Source organism: Podarcis bocagei (genome assembly GCF_964188305.1).
Source record: "Podarcis bocagei genome assembly, chromosome: 12".
Classification (NCBI taxonomy): domain Eukaryota; kingdom Metazoa; phylum Chordata; class Lepidosauria; order Squamata; family Lacertidae; genus Podarcis; species Podarcis bocagei.
In genome coordinates, this window is record NC_138137.1 from 10,167,618 (window position 1) to 10,188,353 (window position 20,736).

At 41.1% G+C, this 20,736-nt stretch overlaps 2 protein-coding genes across 29 annotated transcripts in view; one reads left to right on the forward strand and one right to left on the reverse strand.

The window, feature by feature from the left end:
• LOC308570203 (uncharacterized protein) overlaps positions 1–12,712 on the forward strand; it is a 91,839-nt gene extending 79,127 nt beyond the window's left edge. For 3 of the 8 annotated variants that reach the window (XR_014000966.1, XR_014000967.1, XM_081165028.1), the window contains 3 exons: positions 7,003–7,134; positions 11,858–11,968; positions 12,503–12,712. Coding sequence is in view for 3 of the 8 variants with exons in the window: in XM_081165028.1 (XP_081021154.1) it covers positions 7,003–7,100 (98 nt within the window). In the remaining 5 variants the exon portion in view is untranslated. The remainder of the gene's footprint in view (positions 1–7,002; positions 7,135–11,857; positions 11,969–12,502) is intronic. The other 5 variants (XR_014000968.1, XR_014000969.1, XR_014000970.1 and 2 more) reach the window with 2 other exon arrangements.
• The window catches only part of ARPP21 (cAMP regulated phosphoprotein 21), a 248,662-nt gene that overhangs the window by 23,579 nt on the left and 204,347 nt on the right, over positions 1–20,736 (reverse strand). For all 21 annotated transcript variants that reach the window (XM_081164496.1, XM_081164497.1, XM_081164480.1 and 18 more), the window contains one exon: positions 8,620–8,746. In XM_081164496.1, coding sequence (XP_081020622.1) covers positions 8,620–8,746 — 127 coding nt within the window. The remainder of the gene's footprint in view (positions 1–8,619; positions 8,747–20,736) is intronic.

Sequence of the window (20,736 nt, forward strand, 5' to 3'; positions counted from 1 at the left end):
GGTCCAGTCGTGACCAACTCTGGGGTTGCGGCACTCATCTCGCTCTATAGGCAGAGGGAGCCAGCGTTTGTCCACAGACAGCTTCCAGGTCATGTGGCCAGCATGACTAAGCCACTTCTGGCGAACCAGAGCAGCACACGGAAACGCCGTTTACCTTCCCTCCGGAGCGGTACCTATTTATCTACTTGCACTTTGATGTGCTTTTGAACTGCTGGGTTGGCAGGAGCAGGGACCGAGCAATGGGAGCTCACCCCATCGCGGGGATTCGAACCGCCGACCTTCTGATCGGCAAGTCCTAGGCTCTGTGGTTTAACCCACAGTGCCACCCGCGTCCCTACTTCAGTTATATAGAAATGCAAATTCTTAAACTAAGGATCTTGTTGTCACTTTGTTTCCGTCATTTTAGTTAAGCCCATTCATTAAAATACATCTCTTGCCTCTTTGAAAGCTTGTTTATGAATAAGGGTATCAAGGCAATAATCTTCCACCCCCTGAGCAGCGGCTACAAATGCTAACTGTACATTATTAAGACAGATATATTGCCCTTCATTTGAGGAAAAACGTTTGGCGTTTGTAAAATACTCTCAAATGCCTGTCATGGAAGGAACTATGTACATTTTAAATATGTATCTGCCTCAGGTAATTGCAGCCTATTGACAGAGATGCTATTGTACGCAGTCAATTGTTCTCTGTTCTCAGGAAAAAGCAGAGATTATTTTAAAAGGAGAAAGATAATGTGTTTGAGTAACACAGGCACATTTGAATAAGAATAACCTACCTTAGGTCATAGGAACACAGCAATGAATTAAAATGCCAGAATTTTCTGCTTCTAAATTTCTGTGTTAATCTTCCTGAACACCTTAACTCTTCTAGGCTGTGGTTCAACCAATAGAGTATAATACCGTTAAGTCTTTCTTTGCTCAGTAGATTGTTTTCATGAATGATCTAAAACAGATTCTGTAAGATTTAGTTATTTTGGACACAATCCATCCATTACAAGCAGGAGTGACAAGCTGCTGGCCTTCACATCATTGTGGGCTAACAACATCCCAGTGCAGTAAGGAGAGGGTCACAAGCCTCACCAGGGACCTCAGTGAGGAACTTCTGAATAGACTGGCACTCAGCAGCTATTCAGCATGAGGTGACGGCTTGCATGAACTAATAGATGGATAGTCAATCTTGCTCCTTCCACCTCCTCTCATTCCCATAGTAGTGAATCAAAGTTGCTTCCTGCCCCACCCTCCTTTACAGCAGCCCGATTCTGCCCTGAGTTTGTGACACTCTGAGTAGCAATAATCTACACACTCAGGCTGGTTCTGGTTCATGCCGCTACAATTCATCCTAGGAAACAGTGATAGGTAAAGGTAAAGGGTAAAGGGACTCCTGACCGTTAGGTCCAGTCCTGACTGACTCTGGGGTAGTGGCGCTCATCTCACTTTATTGGCCAAGGGAGCCGATGTACAGCTTCCGGGTCATGTGGCCAGCATGACTAAGCCGCTTCTGGCAAACCAGAGCAGCACATGGAAATGCCGTTTACCTTCCCGCCAGAGTGGTACCTATTTATCTACGTGCACTTTGACACGCTTTCAAACTGCTAGGTTGGCAGGAGCAGGGACTGAGCAACAGGAGGTCACCCCATGTCGGGGATTCAAACCGCCGACCTTCTGATCAGCAAGCCCTAGGCTCTGTGGTTTAACCCACAGTGCCACCGCTGAGTAGCAGTAATCTACACACTCAGGCTGGTTCTGGTTCATGCCGCTACAATTCATCCTAGGAAACATGTACAGTGATAGGTACATGTCTACTATATGTATACCGCATTGGAGAAAGAATTCTAGGAGCAAGCTGACCCCCAAGGAATGGGTGTGGATTCTGGCAGTGCAAGCATAAGACCCCAAGGGCTGTTTGCCTGTTTCCATGTGCATGGCTCTCTACCCTTAAACCTTAATGCCTAGACAAAAAAGGGCTAGGTTTGCATCTCTAGAAATGGCAAGATTAGCCATAGTTATGGCAAAGTCACTGTTCCACACCAAGCAAATGCCAGCTCTCCCCTTTTGCTTCTTTATGAACATAACCCACCAGGTGTTTTGCCAATTAACACTGCAGGTTCTTTAAATGATCTCTTGGCAGGGAGAAGATATTTCTACTTGAACAGAATAGAAAAACCTCCTCAAACAGCCACAAAGCCCCCCTCAAACAGCAAACCTTCTTAAACAGCAATAAAAAACCCCTCTTACACTGAGAAATAACCCCAAAGGAACAATTCCAAAGAAACAATTTACCCACCAGACCGTCTTCACCCACATACAGCACCAGATCCAGCCATAGGAAGCCTCAGCAGTGTTTGATCCATCTTCCCACTTGACTATTTTGCTCCATTTGTACCTGTCTCAACCAGGTGGAGCTGAGTGTCTCCACAACCGTCACCTGTGCCAATTAGGGCTCCTAATCTGGGCAATCAAGCCCCACCTGGGCCAGAGTTTTCCACTGCACCAGGTAACTTAATTTTATTCTGCAGTAACTTGGCCTGCACCTACAACCCCAGTCTATCCTTTCAGCAATCAGTCTAGGGCTTGGGCCCACGATGTGTAATTCTGACTGTTCATAGACTTCCCCACTAAGGCATGCAAGCAAAACTATCCCAGCCCGCCACTTGTCTCCCCCATGGACATAACATAACCACAAGGTGTAAACATACAATTCTATCACACTGTGAAGCTATTTGTACCAGAGAAGTTAAATGACTCATCCGTCTCTGGTTTCTTCATCTGGGAAGGTGAACACAAGACCAATTGCCTACTACAAAGGGGTATACTGAAGGGCGTCAAAGTTTAGATTCGGAAAACGTTTTGAAGACAAGTGCGGCTAAATCATGTCCCAGGGCTGATTTCATCTATTTGTGGAGTTGGAGGGGGCTGGGGAGGGAAGAGAGACTCATTTTTATCATGCAGCCAGAAAAGCCAGACTCCGATGGTTTTGAACTACTCACAAGGAAAAGTCAAAGTTCAAAAATAAAATACTGATAGTGGCAGAAATGCAATTTGTACAGTGCAGCCTGACAAGAATGCAAGATTGTTTTTATCTTTTCTGGTCAAGAAACCTGGCATTGCTTGACAGATTTATTTGCTCAACTAGATGCTATTCCTTAAACAGAATATGTTGGGGAGATGTGGTCAAATCAAGTAACCAAAATGCAGGGAAACCAAGATGAGTGCCACAGTTCAAGGGATTACTGCAAAAAGTCAACACCACATGTAATTGTCACAATAAATTCATCGTAGGAATTGAGATATTTGAATCGGGGTGATCAGAAGTTTCATCTCTTATCTTTCATGTAAAATTATATAAGAGCATTTCCTGTTATCATAACCCTTTAGTTAAAAATTTGTATTGAATATTCTTGCCTGTCCTTAATTTTTGTTTACATATGAATGTTAAAGTTAGGTTTCTTAGTAAATGGATTTAACTAACAAAGGATTAAAAAGCAATGTATGAGAAAAACATGAATGACTTATGACAAACATAAAATAAGAGCAGCACAGCCACACAATTAAAATTTTTCCAAGTTAAAAATCAAGCTGCTAAAATGGCTGCTCAAGACCAAAATGCCTTCCCACGTGGGCGCATGGGTTTTTGTGTGGAAGCACCCCAAGGGAAAGGTGAGGAGCTTTGGGAGAATGTTACAGTCATAATACAGAACAAACTTTTGTATTTTGTTTGTAGGTTGCCCAGTGAATGGCAAGCTGGCATTGAAGGTGCAGGGTTCATATTTCAGAAATAAATAGAATAAATAAATGGCCAGACACAGAGCAAGGCCTCATCTGCGGGGAAAAGCACCCTAACCAAAAAGTTAATCTAAGGCCAGACACATCTTTAGTTCTGATTTTTCAAATAGAAATGTTAGCAGGGAAACGGATATGTTATTAATACTACACATGTACACTAACTGAGCGAATGATGAAAAATGCAGAGCATGGCTTGGCCAAAGATAGATCCTTTAAATGCCAGTGGGTTTAAGACATAAGCATATGCAGAATTTTTCTATGTAAGTCAGTTGGAGTTAACTCATTTAAATGCGCCCTGGAACTCTGATAATGCATCACCTGCTTGGATGGAGGATAGAGAGGCATGTGTGAAATTAGAAATTGGCCTCCAGTACACAGGGATCCGGGTGGCGCTGGGGGTTAAACCACAGAGCCTAGGACTTGCTGATCAGAAGGTTTGCAGTTCGAATCCCCGCCACGGGGTGAGCTCCCGTGGCTCGGTCCCTGCTCCTGTCAACCTAGCAGTTCGAAAGCACGTCAAAGTGCAAGTAGATAAATAGGTACCGCTCCGGCGGGAAGGTAAACGGCGTTTCCGTGCGCTGCTCTGGTTCGCCAGAAGCAGCTTAGTCATGCTGGCCACATGACCCGGAAAAACTGTCTGCAGACAAATGCCGGTTCCCTCGGCCAATAAAGCAAGATGAGCGCTGCAACCCCAGAGTTGGCCACGACTGGATCTAATGGTCAGGGGTCCCTTTACCTTTACTTACACAGGTAAAGCCCATATTTTATTGTGCTGTCCACTTTTGCTGCTGCCCCACTCAGCATATGAAGCACATGGAAGGGAAAGGTTCTTGGAAAGGAAAGGTTTTTCACCTCTGCGCCATATGGTCTACACCATTCAACTTCCTACTCATGCCATGACTCGATTTGAATGGGGAGAATACTTGGAGACCCTTCCATTTCGTTTTTGCTGGAGTCCAAGTCTGTGCAATAATGCTAAAACAACTGTGCTGCACACTAACTGCAAGCCTGATAAAGTCCCTGCTAACCAATGGGCACATTAAAAATAAACAAATCTTCCATTGACTATGGATAATGCAGATTTGCCGGAGACAGATTATTTTAATTACAATGCTGCTGATGAAATGAACTAAATCAGAGTCTAAAAAATTGAATGAAGTTGTGTAACAAAGCTTTTCATTGAGTAATAATTTAAACAAGGTGCTCCTGTGATTAATATTTTGTGAACCAGAGTATTCTGCAAATGTGTCTCACTTTTTTAACAGCCAAGCTGTATTCTCCAAAAGCACATACACACGAGTTCTCATCCTTCTTGCAAAATGATTTATTGCTGTCAGATTGTAATCTAATTTTAGGTGAGCTCACCCCCCCTCCACTGCCTTAGAGCCATTTTAACTTCATATTGCTCCCTTACCATAGCCACGAAGAAGAAAAGATACACACTCCCTCGTGCATTAAGGATGCTATCCTGACATTTTGCTTCAGCCAATTGCTCTAGAAATCATCAATATTGCTCTACTCCTAAGCAGACCTTTTCTGAGCACAACAAAAACAAATTGCTTGTATCAGAGCTTGCCTTGACCTCTATATCCCACAGTGGGAAAACCATATGCTTTAACAACCTTGCAAGAGAGATGAAAGCTTCCAAGACCCCAATGGGCAGGTGAACTTTCTTTTTGTTCTACAGTGTGTAAGCTCCTAAGGCTCAGAAATTCTCATTCATTGCATTTGCTATTCTGCTGGTAGGCACTGCTAACATTCCCATGGGTTTTGCCATACTGCTTCAGCAACAAAGAGTGCTACTAAATCTTTAGGGAAGCTGCTTCGGAAACAGTCATCCGTCTAAACACAGCTCCACAACCACCTCTTATGTGATATATATTTATTGAAGTCTTACTACTTGGTATGCCTCTTACTATCCACAAAGCCATTCATGTCAACTAAATTGGTTCAGCTTATGTTTTGCTCATATGTTGCATGTGAACAGGCTCGTGTACACGCACGCATGGAACATCTCAAACCTTGTGCAAATTCTTGGACTGAGCAAACATCATTCCTCTTTGCTAGTGGGATTTGTAGCTTTCCTCAATCATACCTGGTTGATTTAGCATAGCTGCTAGAGTCCCCAGCCCGGACTCCAGTTCTGTAGTTCTAGGCTCCATTTTGTATGTTATACATGTTATAAAAGTGGTTAACCCTTTGGCATGTATGTTTCTACTCTCAGCCACTGAGAGGTGATCCACCATACCCACAGCCTGATAGGAGGGAAGGATGGCTTGCAAGACTTGTCCAAACCTCTTAACTACCTTTCCTATACTAAATTGTGGAAATCATATGTTTGTTAATAATAAAAAGGATGCTTAAAGATTAGTTCATCCCTCTGAATAGGGTGCAGAAACTACAGCCTATAAGAAGATACAGCAGCTCTTGGTATCCAGAACTCCCAGAGAAGATCAATGTGTTATTTGGGACACCTCTTCATCACATATTACATGCTTCAATGCTATGAACATTTCAGAAAGGTTGACCCAATAAAAGATGTCATCGTATGCCCTCTGCAAAGATACAGATACCCTGAAAAGCAATTAATTATGAGACACATAATTTAGAGATCAAAGTGGTAATTTTACATGGAAGAAATACTAGAATGTACCTACATATTATTGTAACAAATGAATTACAGTGTTTCTCTCGCTCTAATGAATCGGTCAACTAGCACAGCAAAGAATACACAGAATATACACAACAGAATTCAGGATATTCAACATTCTGGCCTGAAAATTGTCTTTTGAACATACAGTATATTATCTGTGGAACTGGCAGTGTTAAGAGGTTTTACCACCATCAAGTGGTATATAATTTTTGTTTAAATAAACAAAACAAAATATAATTAAAACTAAAATAAAATGGGTAAAACTAAGAAATGTTTTCTTATGATCAAATAACTTCCCAGAACATAGCTGGCATATTTCAGAATGTTCCATATATGGTTTCTTTAAAGCGATTTCCACATTACCAATGCACAATTTAACTAATAGGTTAAATATGGATTAAGAATCACAGAGCAGAAGAAGATAATTTCATACAATATATTTTACATTTGGTTGGGAAGCCTTAATGTAAATTAGTAATAAATATGGAGCAATGCTGTTGGGACAAGTGAAGCAAAACGAGCCATTGTTTTTGCGTAAATGAATTCTCTGTCTCTCCCTTTCAGTGACTGCATTTGCTAAAAGGTATGAAATGAGGGAAAGAGTGACACCGATATTGAGAATGCTCATCCAAACCAATATGGCAGAGCTTGGAAGTTACTGAAACAAGAAAATGGTACAAAATGTATATGCTCGTGGTAAATAGCGAATCATTATTTGTTCACAATAAATCATACAAGTCAATTATAAAGGTTTGCTGGACTAGAGTAACATGAATGATAATGGAAGGATGACAATTCTATCTCCATTATATTAGAGAGACATGGAAGTGAATGGGGACCTTGGAAGCCCTTCTTATCTCAGAACATTTAGTATGTAATATTTTTATGTTATCACAACCTCTCAAAGACTGGTTTTAATTTATTCGTGAATTCACGAGAACTTCTGATAAAAGTAGCAGCATTTTGGTAGGCAGCACACATCTTTTTATAACTGAGTTAACACTGAATAACTTGAACAGGACAGGAAACTTATAGAACCCAATGATTCTTCTTCCTCTCGCGTTCCCAAGTTCTGTTTAACAGCAACACAGTGAGTATCTCACCGACCAGTGCAAACACACTCAGCAGCTTTCTTTCTTTTTCTGCCAATTGCCATTATTAGGTGCGACGTGACACAGTAGGAAAAGAGACCGGTTCACTGTGAGACCTGCTACTCACTCTCTTACAGTGTAACGGCCCCCCTTCCAACTGCTCATCACTGCAGGGATCTAGACCAACGGGGCACCACATAGACTGTAGAGACCCTTGTTCATCACGACTAACTCAAGATGGAGAAATCGAAAACAGCATAGCATTATGAAGACAAGTGGAACATTTCAGGTGGCTGTCTCCCTGTTTCAGAGTTCAGGCCCGTACACATTGCAATCACCCTTCGTTGCTTTTCTCTACCAGTATCTACTTTAAAAAGATCCAGGCACCTCATTATAATGATGCTACTCAAGTTATCACTGAAATATTAACAATTCTAGTAATATGCTTCATGCCCTAGCTTTGATCCAGCATTTTAAGAATTGATGCATTGAGGACATACAGACTTGCAGCGACAGAGCAAAAAAGTATGAATATCCTTTGGATATTTAGTTATTTAGGATGAAGCATTTTTAAATATTTAAGACCCTTGCAAAGGGAAGGAACGGCACGGATTTAGAAAACTATTCCATAAGTCAAGGGGAAAAAATAAGATGCAATAAGCTTGTCAAGGCAGAAAGGGAATATGCTTTTCCCACCTCATCCCCAGTGTAGATTGGAGGGTATTCTTTCCTCAATGGGCCACCATTTATCTCTGATTTTTACTGCCACACTTTTCTCCCTGAACCATGTATTTATGCATGCTTAAATTGAATAGAGTCCAGCTGAGCACTGAGAGAAGGGTCTGTGTGAAAAGATTTGAATGGCAAATACATTGTTGTGGAATATTGTTTGCAGAAACAAATTTGGGTCAGGTCTTCAGCTGGGTAAAGAGTTAAGGGTTTAAGTGGGGGTGGGGATGTAATTTTGGGAGCAAAGGCTGCTTCCTCTCTTCATACACAGGCATACTGACTAGACTGCGGCACCTATGAATTCATCCAGACACATAACTTTGAAGATCTAGCTGAAGAATCAAGTAGTAGATGAAAATACCTGCTTGCTGTGCAGTCTGTGGTATTTGTGGGCTCCGTTGTGTATTGTATTGAACAGAGGCCATGGGTCTGTACTGCTGAGTTGCTGAGGTAGGGTATTGACCAGAGGAGTAATAGTACACAGGCATCTGTGGAAAATAGGAAAGAGGAAAAATGTATTGTAAAGCCATACACAGCTCAAGCATATCAACACACAGCTCAAACATATCAATTTGATCATGTACATAATTATTCATGAAATGTAGGATTTTCGAGCTTAAAAGTCTCCTGGTAATATTAGGAAAAGCTGCAAAATTGTAATTTTTTAAAAGCACATCAAATAGTCTACCAAGTGGAATATTGGCTAATCCACAGGTGGGTGTGTATGTGTGGGTGTGTAATGCCAACCACCTAGAGAAAGCAAGGAACTTGCTGTTCTCTGGATTCATCACAAGTTCAGAATGACATCCTGCAAATCACCAACACTATTAGATACAGTTATATAAAAAGAATATAACATCACAGAGAAAACTGCAAGGCACAAACTACTTCATGTAACAGGGATGATTACAAAGGTGGGGAGAAGGAACAGGAGAGACCATTGGAATCAGGTGAGAAGAGGGAATGCCGCCCCTGAGATGACTCACTGCAGAAATGGGGAAAGGAAACAAAAATCTCCAGGACCAGGAAAATTACAACAAGAAGAGGTAGCTTGTGGAAGAGCAAGTTCATCAGTTTGACAAATCCTCTAAACGTTTATGAACAAACACTGCCTGCTCTTTCTTTTTCAAAGCCTTTTGTGCTGTTTTTTGTGGGTTTTTTTTTTGGAGTCCAGTGGGAGCCTCTGTTTATTTCAATATGCGTGCCGCTTTTTGGTGCAGTCGTGGGTGGACACTGAGGAACGTGTAAGTGGTGTACAAGTCCTACCACACATTCAGCACGCACCCGGATTATGGTGTGCCAGGGCATGGATACAGAAAGGGGCATGGAAATTCGCTGCTGATTCTTTTTGTACAGGAAGTGTGCTAACAGCTTCCTTTACAGCTCTGGCAATGAGCGTAGCAACTGAGACCTAGCACATCTTTCCTATTTTAGGACCACAAAGTTCAGCTTTTAATTCATCAGGTGACAGCACAAAATGAATGCCTTGATTATCGTGACAAAGATGTCTGCAAACATGACATGAATTCTTTGCAGAAAACTGCAGGTCCATCCTAGAGACTTGGAGGAAAGCTTAAAGCCTGCCATCACTACATGGGAGATGGACTGAAGAAAAGGAAATCTGAATTGGCTCTGTCCCATAGCTTGACCAATCATAGCTAGGAAGAGCTAGGAGCGCCTAGGAGCTAGGTAGTCATTGTTCTAAAAAAGTGTAGACTTGCACACGCTGGCCAGCTTCCACTTTGACTTGAAATGTTTGTTTTGGGCTTCTCAGAAGTACGCAAAGGCAGGAAGCGGGTGGGTGGAATGCTGTTCTGCAATGGCACACACCTCAGAGGTTCCGGAACTGTGCTCTGGCTTAAAAAAAGCAGTGTGTTTAGTGTTTTCTGACCTAACCACCCCTTAGATCAGGAACAGAGAACCTCTGGGCCTTCACATGTTTTTGGACTGCAGTCCCCATCATCTCTGAACACTGGCTTTGTCAGTTGGGGCTGATGGAAACTGGAGTCTCATAGGAGTCTGAAGGGCCACAGGTTTCCCATTGCTGCTTTATGTACAGTGGTACCTCAGGTTACATACGCTTCAGGTTACATACGCTTCAGGTTACAGATTCCGCTAACCCAGAAATAGTACCTCGGGTTAAGAACTTTGCTTCAGGATGAGAATAGAAATCGGGCTCCGTTAGCGCGGCGGCAGTGGGAGGTCCCATTAGCTAAAGTGGTGCTTCAGTTTAAGAACAGTTTCAGGTTAAGAACAGACCTCGGGAACAAATTAAGTACTTAAGCCGAGGTACCACTGTATTCTGTATTCAGAGCCTCCTTGGGCCAGGAATATAGAGCCAAGAGTAATGAAAAATGAAGAGGGAAATGGACGAGTTTTAAAAGATGACTTTGCTCCACCTTGTAATCATTATTAACAAATTATAGCACCTTTGATATTGAAAGGAGAGCTTGGTGGCAAGGCTACATCCTGCAAACCGTAACACACCTTCTTGGATAATCATAAATTGGTAGCTTACATTTAGCAATTTATATTTACAAAGTATTATAGAGACATAAATCAATTTATCTCTGTAGAATTTAGATACTCTTATCTGGAGCTAGCCACAGGGAAATTATTTTTTTTAAATTGACTGCAAGAGAAAGCATTTGTTATAGACTCCATTTAGTGACACTGGAGCTGCCATTGATCTTTCAAAAGAATGCCATTTGCTGGATATAATATTAGGTGGTGGGGGGGGAAACATGTCGTTTGGGATGATTGATGGAGTAACTTTTTACATTATGCAAATGACATCTATACTATCTGAACAAGATGAGGCTGTGCAGTTGCTGGACTGGAGTCTGGGGGCTATAACTGGCTGAACGAAGGCCCATAAACTGATGTTGTATCCTGATAAGATGGAGATGCTGTTGGTCAGTGGTTCTTGTGTCTGGGAATTGGAGATAAATCCTGTTTTCCTCCCCCTGCCCCAAGAAGCAGCTTCATAGCTTGATTCAGCACCATAACTGGAAGCCCAGGTAGAATCAGGGCAAGGGTGGCATATTTCTAGCTCCAGCTGGTTCTACCTGTTTATGGACCAGGATAGTTCGCCACAGAAATCTTGAATGTTCTGGTAACCTTGCAGTCAGACTACAGTAATTTATGTAAGGCTGCCTCTGGAAGTCACATCTAGGGCAAAATGTGGACATAAGACTGGTAAGCAGCATATTTAATTAGACAGTACCTATCCTGTGTGAACTGCACTGCCAATATGGCTCTGGGATCAATTCAAGGTTTGGACGTTATCATAGTCCAAGCCCTGAATGATTTAGGTCTCAAATACTTGAAGGAACACTTTTCTCAATATCTGCTGTCTCAGACACCTTCTTGTGGCCCTCCTGGTGGGGTAGCCCTTTGCGTGGTGATGGAGAATAGGGACCACTGTCTGAGAGGTCTGGTTGTCGCCTTCCAGTATGGAGTTTTTGGTGCAGCCTAAAGAAACGTTTCTTCACCTAGGCCTTGGGGACAGATTGAGAAGTTCAAGGCCTGTGACTTTTTAATGCTGTGCTTTAGTGATGGATTGAAGTAATGTAAATGTTATGGTGTTTATATTTCAGATGTTTCATTGAATTCTTATGGTATTGATTCTATTTTGTAAACCACCCCGGGATTTTATTAAAATTATCAGCAGCAGCGGCAGCCGCAACAACAACAGCAGCAGCATTAAGGTCAGTTTGGCTGCTGGTCTGATATCTCTGATTGAAAAGTGATGCTGGTTATTGACATAATGTTCTTGGCCATGATTACTAAGGAACATGTGAAGAAAGAAGTGCAGATCAGAAGGATGTGCAGCACATTTTTCTGAAGTGGGGAGAGTAAAGTGGGAATATTCTCCCACTGAAAATGAAAACCAGGCTGCTCTAGGCATTTTCTAGTCATCAGCTTGCCACAGAGAACTGTCACAGAACAATCAGATAAGAGGCTGGACAGCAAAAGAGAACTCCTGTTAAGCTTCTAAAAGGATGTCTCAGCCAGAGCGAGACAATGCAGGGCAGGAGGAAAAAGCAAGTGAAGAACAAATGCTTTCCACTCCTCTTAGATGTGCCACTTTTAAAATCTATCCGCTCCTTCTTTGATGCAAAAATGGGAAACTGAGCTTTAGAAGGCAGCGGCAAAGGCAGCTTTAATTAAACTTTAATATATTAATGTGTGATATCTTTAGACTCCCAGGCTCAGCTAACTTCCGTCTTTTTCCTTCAAAGATAATCCCACACTGACTGGACATGCTCACAAATTGCCTACTGCCAGCTGCATTCAAGGCTATGGGATCCGACAGAAGAAAAGCCTCTTGGGCTGCTACAATTACAGAAACTAATTAGACATTTACACACAAGCCGCCCCATTATGAGACCAAATCTGACAGCAGGACACCATGGAGCAAAAAGATAAAATAAAAATGATTTCACATTGATACATTCTGTGGATGGTTGCATCACAACAGTTTGCAAGGCTAAGTAGAGTAAGTACAAGGGTACCTTGGGTTACATATGCTTCAGGTTACATACGCTTCAGGTTACAGACTCCGCTAACCCAGAAATAGTACCTCGGGTTAAGAACTTTGCTTCAGGATGAGAACAGAAATTGCACAGCGGCAGCAGGAGGCCCCATTAACTAAAGTGGTGCTTCAGGTTAAGAACAGTTTCAGGTTAAGAACAGACCTCCAGAACGAATTAAGTTCTTAACCCGAGGTACCACTGTACATTGAAATCTCCCTGTCTGTCCCCTGCATCCAATGTTAACAAAAATCAACTTGAGGAATCCTAAAGTTTATTCAGATCTCCTTAAGCTACTTGTCTCACTCAACCAGTTGAAAACAGCAGTGAAACACAGAATAAATTTTCTCAGGGTGACTGCTACCCGATTCTAAAATTATCAAGGCAGTATCATATCTGCCCTCATAGTTCAGAACCTCTTTGTTTCCAATACATAGGAAGTTCTGAGGCACATGGGGTCATGCTGACTACTCTGTTTATTCCATGATATTGGCTACATGGAAAGTTGCCACATGAAAAGCATGGCCCTACATGATTCAAAGTTCCATACTTTAGTGAAACGAAACTTGGAATGGGATGTGGTGGAGGAGCTATAACCTCAGTAAGACTGCATATTTCCAAGTGGCAAAAGGGAAGAAATGGAACAGATCATGCAAATACATATTTACTGATCACTACACATTATCATGTAGCTCCATAATTCAGCTCCATAATTAAAGTTACACCATACTTTTCTGAATGCTCACAGAATCTGCCATGTGTTAGGTATTAGGACATAGGAAGTAAAAGTTGGATCATAGAGGTATGGGGAGTATGTTTGAGTGGGATAACAACCAGGAGAAACCAACTCAGATAAGAAGGAAATGAAACTGGATAGATTCTGGGAAGATGACAAGATCAGGAAATGGTTACAGAAGGGGCAAGGGGAGGAGGAGGAGGAGTATCAGGTACAAGGCAGAATGTATTTTAATATTTGCTTTGGGATTTTTCCAGTTCTCCACACTTCTACTCCATAAATTAGTTAAGGAGATTTTTTTTACAATTTATTTATTACTAAATTCATATCCTGCTTCAAGGTAGCTAACAAACCAACAACAAATAGAACTGATGACTAAAATTAATAAATAAGATAGAGAAATAAGATGATAAAAAAGCAAAGGTGCAGTGACTTTTTTTAAAAAAAAAGGTCTAAGAAAGGTTTAGAATCAGGGAGAATGCTAGCCTGGCAGTTAAAGAAAAAACAGAAAGAAAAGATGATAGGAAAGTTGGTAGAAGGAGGGAAGATATTTGATGAGCCAGAGGAAATAAATAAAAAATTCATAAACTACTTTAAGGATCTATACCAAGAAGGAAAGGAAGAGGAAGATAAAATAGGGGGGGGAAATTAAGCCAAAGTAAATTTCCAAAGATTGCAAGGGATAAAATAGAACATTTAAACTTCTCTATAACAATGTTGGAAATTCATCAGGCGATATCTAATGTGAAACCAGGAAAATCACCTGGACCGGATGGATTGCCCGTAAGTTATTACAAGAAATTGGAAGACTCACTTTCAATACTGCTCAAGACAGTTATGAACAAGATCTTATCAGAAGGGAAACTGCCAGAATCATGGCAAGAAGCCTTTATAATGCTGATTCCAAAGCAAGGGATGGATTTAACATCAACTAAAAACTACAGACCAATATCTCTTTTAAATAATGATTATGATTATAAATTATGTGTGAATATTATGGTAAATAGGTTAAAGAAAATGCTAAAAGAGGTCCTAAATGAAGATCAGGCATGACAAATGAAGGACAGGAAGACAAATGAACAACAATATAATAATGTGATTTATATATTAGAGTATTTGGAAATGAGATCGGATAAACAAGCAATACTAATGTTTGTGGATGCTGAAAAAGCATTTGATAACGTGTGCTGGAAATTTATGAAAAGAACTATAGAGCTAATGGGCCTAGGGGATTTTTTTTGTAGATGTATAGAGGCGATTTATCAGAATAAAAAAGCCAAACTGATCCTAAATAATGAAGTATCAGAGAGCTTTAGAATAATGAAAGGAACTAGACAAGGTTGCCCACTCTCCCCATTATTGTTTATTATGGTCCTTGAAACACTGGCAATGACAATAAGAACTGACTCAGAAATAAAAGGAATTACATTGGGAAACAAATTTTATAAGCTAAAAGCTTTCACAGATGACCTTATAATAACTACCCACTAGAAGAAAATCCACTAGAAAGTATATATATTTTTTGAAAGAATATATGAATTTGGTCAGGGGGCGGGATTTAAATTGAATAAAAACAAAGCCATGTTGTTGGCAAAAAATATGCGAGATCAAGAAAAACAAGAACTGCAGACAATGTCTGGCTTGACAATAACTAAAAAGGTCAAATATTTGGGTATCTGAATTACAGCAAAAAATATCAATTTGTTCAAGGATAATTATATCAAGACTTGGAAAGAGATAAAAAAAGATTTAGAAATTTGGAATAGGTTGAGCCTTTCATTCTGGGGGAGAATTTCAACAATCAAAATGAATGTGCTCCCAATGATGTTGTTTCTGTTTCAGATGATTCCAGTGGTGGGGGGGGGGGCAGGACACTTCAAGGAATGGCAGAGGGATTTATCAAATTTCATTTGGCGGGGGGGGGGACCCAGGATAAAGCATAAACTATTAGGAGATATTAAGGATGGAGGGGTTTTGTGCTGCCAGATTTGAAACTTTACTATGAAGCATCCTGTTTGATAAAAGAGTGGATAATTTTGCAAAATACAGACATATTGGATTTGGAGGGATGGGACAATAGATTTGGGTGGCACGCCTATCTATGTATTTTTCGCTCTATAAGACGCACCAGACCACAACACGCACCTAGTTTTTGGAGGGGGAAAACAAGAGAAAAAATATTCTGAATCTCAGAAGCCAGAACAGCATGAGGGATCGCTGCGCAGTGAAAGCAGCAATCCCTCTTGCTGTTCTGGCTTCTGGGATAGCTGCACAGCCTGCATTCACTCCATAAGATGCACACACATTTCCCCTTACTTTTTAGGAGGGAAAAAGTGAGTCTTATAGAGCAAAAAATACGGTAGGTTATGAAAAAGTCAAGGTTCACAGGGGATTTCTGAATCACATAGTAAGAAAATCACTATATATGGTATGGGATAGGTATAAAAACCTATTAGAACAAAAAACACCCTGTGGTTATCCCCCCTAGAGGCAATTTCAGTAAAGAGGAAAAATATGGGGGGGGGGTGTTTACTGGCAACCTATAAGGAAATATTAGAAGAGGAAGAAAAACAATTAAAATTAAGCAAGTTTCAAGAAATTAGACATCATTTCATGGATGGGTTGCAGTACCACCAAATAAATGACACCTGTAAACTAGACAGAAGAAAAGGGTTCATGACAGAAGTTTTGAGGCTGGAAAAAGATTTAATACAAAACATAAAGAAACTATTATCTAAAATGTATAGACTCCTGCTAGATTGGGAAGTAAAAGAGGAAAAAGTTAAAGAAGCAATGATCAAATGGTCAAAATATTTTGGTCATACCATTCAGATGGCTGCTTGGGGAAAGATCTTAAAGTTCACTGCTTATTATACATTAAAGGAAGACTTCATGAAAATGTTTTATAGATGGTACACAAACTCCAGCAAATTGGCAAAAATGTACAAAACAAATTCAAATATATGCTGGAGGTATAAGCAAGCTGAGGGAACAATGTAACATATGTGGTGGGGTTGTACAAAAATAAAAAAAACTTTTGGTATATCATCTATGAGGAGTTTAAAAAATGTTTAAACAAATGTTTGCAAAAAAATTGGAAGCTTTCCTCCTAGGCATTTTGACAACAGATATTCCAAGTGATAAGAGGAGGGTATTCCTACATGCAACAACAGCAGCAAGCATGTTGATTGCTAACGATTGGAAGGGAGAGAAAACTCCAACGAAAAAGGAATGGCAGATAAAACACTGAATATTTGGAACTTGCAAAGATGACAAAAATAATCAGGACTCAAACCAACCACAAGTTTATAAAAGAGTGGGATTGTTATAGAGGGTACTTAAAAAACATTGTTCCCAAGTAAAATCTTTAGTGTGCTTTGACTAATTTTCGCAAATTAAACGACAGATGGATAGTGTATCTCATACAATATGGATGATTGATAAGGTAAAAAAAAGGATGCAGTTTAAAAAGGGCGGGGAAGAGAAACGACCCCCAGTGAGGTAGACAGAAGTCATATTCAAAAAGTTGAAGACTAATTATTTTTTATTTAAGGTTCCGGAGATACAGGGTGTTGAATATTTTTATTATGCATGGGTGTTTTTTCATGATTATTTATCTTTTTTGTATCCTATTTTGCTTTTGATGAGGAGTTGTAATATCTAATGAAACCAATAAAGAGCATGGGGGGGGGAGAGAAAAAAGAGTCTCCTTAGGTAAGGTATTCCACATGCAAGACCCTGTAGCTGAAAATGCCCTCTCTCCACTTGTCTCAGAAGGAAGAGGAGAGCCTCAGATGATGGCCTTTGTGGTTAGCATGACTGATGCAGGAAAAGATGGTGCAACAAGCATCTTAGTCACGTGCAGATTTTAAACAGCAGCACTTTGAACTGGGCTCCCTTAGCCTGGTAATTTGCAAAGCCAAAAATAGCAGGTGAAGATCTCAACGCTTTCAGAAAAGCACAGTTCCCAAACCATTAGAGGTTGCAAACTAATTTAGCAGAACGGCTATCACGAGAGCACTTGTGTTGTGCGGGGTGATCTTCAAAGCCACTACAGTGGTACCTCAGGTTACATACGCTTCAGGTTACAGACTCTGCTAATCCAGAAATAGTGCTTCAGGTTAAGAACTTTGCTTCCGGATGAGAACAGAAATCGTGCTCTGGCGGTGCGGTGGCAGCAGGAGGCCCCTTTAGCTAAAGTGGTGCTTCAGGTTAAGAACAGTTTCAGGTTAAGAACGGACCTCCGGAACGAATTAAGTACTTAACCCGAGGTACCACTGTACTGAGTTTTGGCATAACTGAAACTCAGCTGTTCTGCCTAGCAGATTCCCATTTAGTCTCTCAGCGACCAACTTAGCTGCTCTATCTGCGCTAATGACAACAGCAGCATGTCATCAGCATATACCAATAGGTTCACAAAAATAAGACCAAATGTGAAACGGGGAAGCCAGAAGTATTTTATATCTCTGGGAGAGCAGCAGCAGTGTTGGGAGGTGTTGCTCAACTGGCTCCCCAGCATGGAGGTTGTTGCCAGTGACCAAGAGGGAAAGGGAAAAGGAGGAGAATGTGCTGCAGGTACAGCAGTGGAGCCAATTTGATGCAGATGATGCTCCATTCACACTGTGTCAACTTCCTTGACACCTCTCTTCTTCTCTCTCTCCTCTTCTCTCTTCTTCTTCTCTCCCTTCTTCCTGTTTTGGGAAGTCAGCTGAGCAATGCTGCTCCACCCCACTGGCTGCTACTGCTCTGGGATCAATTCATTAACATACAGATTGGAAAGATTTTTGATCTAGCACATGGGTAGGCAAACCAAGGCCCGGGGGCCGAATCTGGCCCAATCACCTTCTAAATCCAGCCCGCAGACGGTCCGGGAATCAGCGTGTTTTTACATGAGTCGAATGTGTCCTTTTATTTAAAATGCATCTCTGGGTTATTTGTGGGGCATAGGAATTCATTCATTTTAATTTTTTTCCAAAATCTAGTCCAGCCCCCCACCAGTTCTGAGGGACAGTGGACCGGCCCCCTGCTGAAAAAGTTTGCTGACCCCGATCTAGTATTTATATATGGCATCTTGATCAGTGTAAATAATTGTCTGCCAATCTGCACGCTCCACAGTTCTAACCACAGATTATGGCGGCTGACCCTACAAAAAGCAGCAGTACTTTTGAGAAAAGCTGTTGCCTCAGGCCTTTGCTCAAAATGTAGTTTGGTGTGAAAAATTCAAAGCGAGAATTGCATGTGCATGAATCCTGCCTTCAACTTATGCCACACTTACAGCCAGACTCCAAAATGGGATCTTCCACCAAAATATGGTGGTGTGTTGGGCTTTGCCTGAAACACCATAAAATGCGTCATAAACATAATGGGATTCCAAGCAAGCTTCAAAACTTCTTCGTAATTTCTTCTCCAACTATGGCTATTAGAACTTGAAGTCTAATATCCAAGCAAAATCGATGTAAGTACAAATGTGAAAACTGATGCCAGTTTAGTCTATGAGCTGGCAGGGTTCTGAGTGAAGGTGAACGTTTTGCAGTGAAGCGTGAAAATAACCTGAGAAACCACTTAGCGGCAAATGTTCATCATAATAATTTTTAAAATGCTGTTTTGGCCCTTTTTCTCCCTTCCCCCTATCCCATCTGTCACAACTCGGCCACTGTGGAATACTGAAATGCATCTGTAATATATGTTAACTTTTCATGATGGTAGGGAAACATTACTGGCTTTGGGACAGATACAGTGAATATATGTCAGGATTGATCAGGACTCTTGGCTTAGAGGGCTTACAGGTCCTACATACAGCCTTAAATCAAGTATCTTATCATTTTTAGGCTGCTTCTACTTTCCAGCAGACTGAGGCTGAAAGAGAAAATAAGCACTCCTTGCCTCCCTCAAAATGTGTGCTAAACATTAGTCAGTTATTGTTTATGCCCAATAACGACCACAATACAGTATGAGCACACATCACACAACTACAAAATGAAAGACACTACATGCAGCAAACCAGGACAAATCTATAATGTCCAGAATTTAAAAACACGCCTTCTAGTCAGCATCCCTAGGGTTTGGCACTTGCACTATCCAGAAACGTTGCCGTTATCTTTCTTGTCACTAGTGCAAACAGCACCTCCCTATAGCTGATGCACTTATTGACATCTGCCAACAGACATTTAATTTTCAAATCATCTGGTTGACCTTCTAAGGAGATCTGAAAAGAGGAGGCAAGTTTAACTCTGGGTGAGTCATACAATGGACAATCAATATCATTAGTATCAGAAGCCCGATTGGAAGGTGGTGATTGAAAGCGACTAATATGGCTTTCCCCCATTATCTGACTTCCATGTCCATGGATTCGTACCTTGCCAATTTTTGACCCTGGCAGTTCTTGGTATGGGATGTAGCCACAGGAAGGATGCTTCCATGAAAACCTAATTGTGTATCAGTCTCATACTTGTTATATCAACTGACACCGTTTCCCTTTAAGTCTATTCTAGGGGATTTGTTATACCAGGATAGAGCAGAAAGGAGAGAAAGAATGAAGATTCACTCCACATTGCTAATGGTCTTATAATTTGCATACTTCAGTACCACACTTAAGAAGTCTATTAAAAATTGGTGTAGGAGCACAGTTCTGCCCATCAGCCCACCACACATACAAAACACTTATTTTGAGATTTTTCTGGTCACTGCATGAACATATGCAAAGTTGCTACACTAGAAAGCCAATTGATGCAGCGATCACCTACGAATACCAAAATGCTGCAGTTCTGACTCACAGCCTTTGACAAATAGAAATGGTAGAAGTATGGGGTGTCCCAAGATGAACAAAGAGTAAGTTGAAACGTGGGGGGTACAGCCTGTCAGCAATAAGACCAGACCAGACTGCAGCAGCACTTATTGTGCAAACACTACTACAGGTAAGTGTGGCTTGACAGCGCTCAGCGAGGGAGTGAAAAATGTTATCTCCTCAAGCATTATGAAGGACCCAGTTAATATGGAGCAAGGTGGAAAATTTGCTCTTACTGGCTTTTATAATTTTATGACAGTTCCCTCATACACTTGAATGACCAAGAAATGGAAGCCAGGCTGGATAGCTCAGTCGGTAGAGTGTGAGACTCTTAATCACAGGCTTGTGCGTTCAAGCCCCACGTTTGTGCATTGCAGGGGGTTGGACTAGATGACCCTTGTGGGCCCTTCCAACTCCGCAATT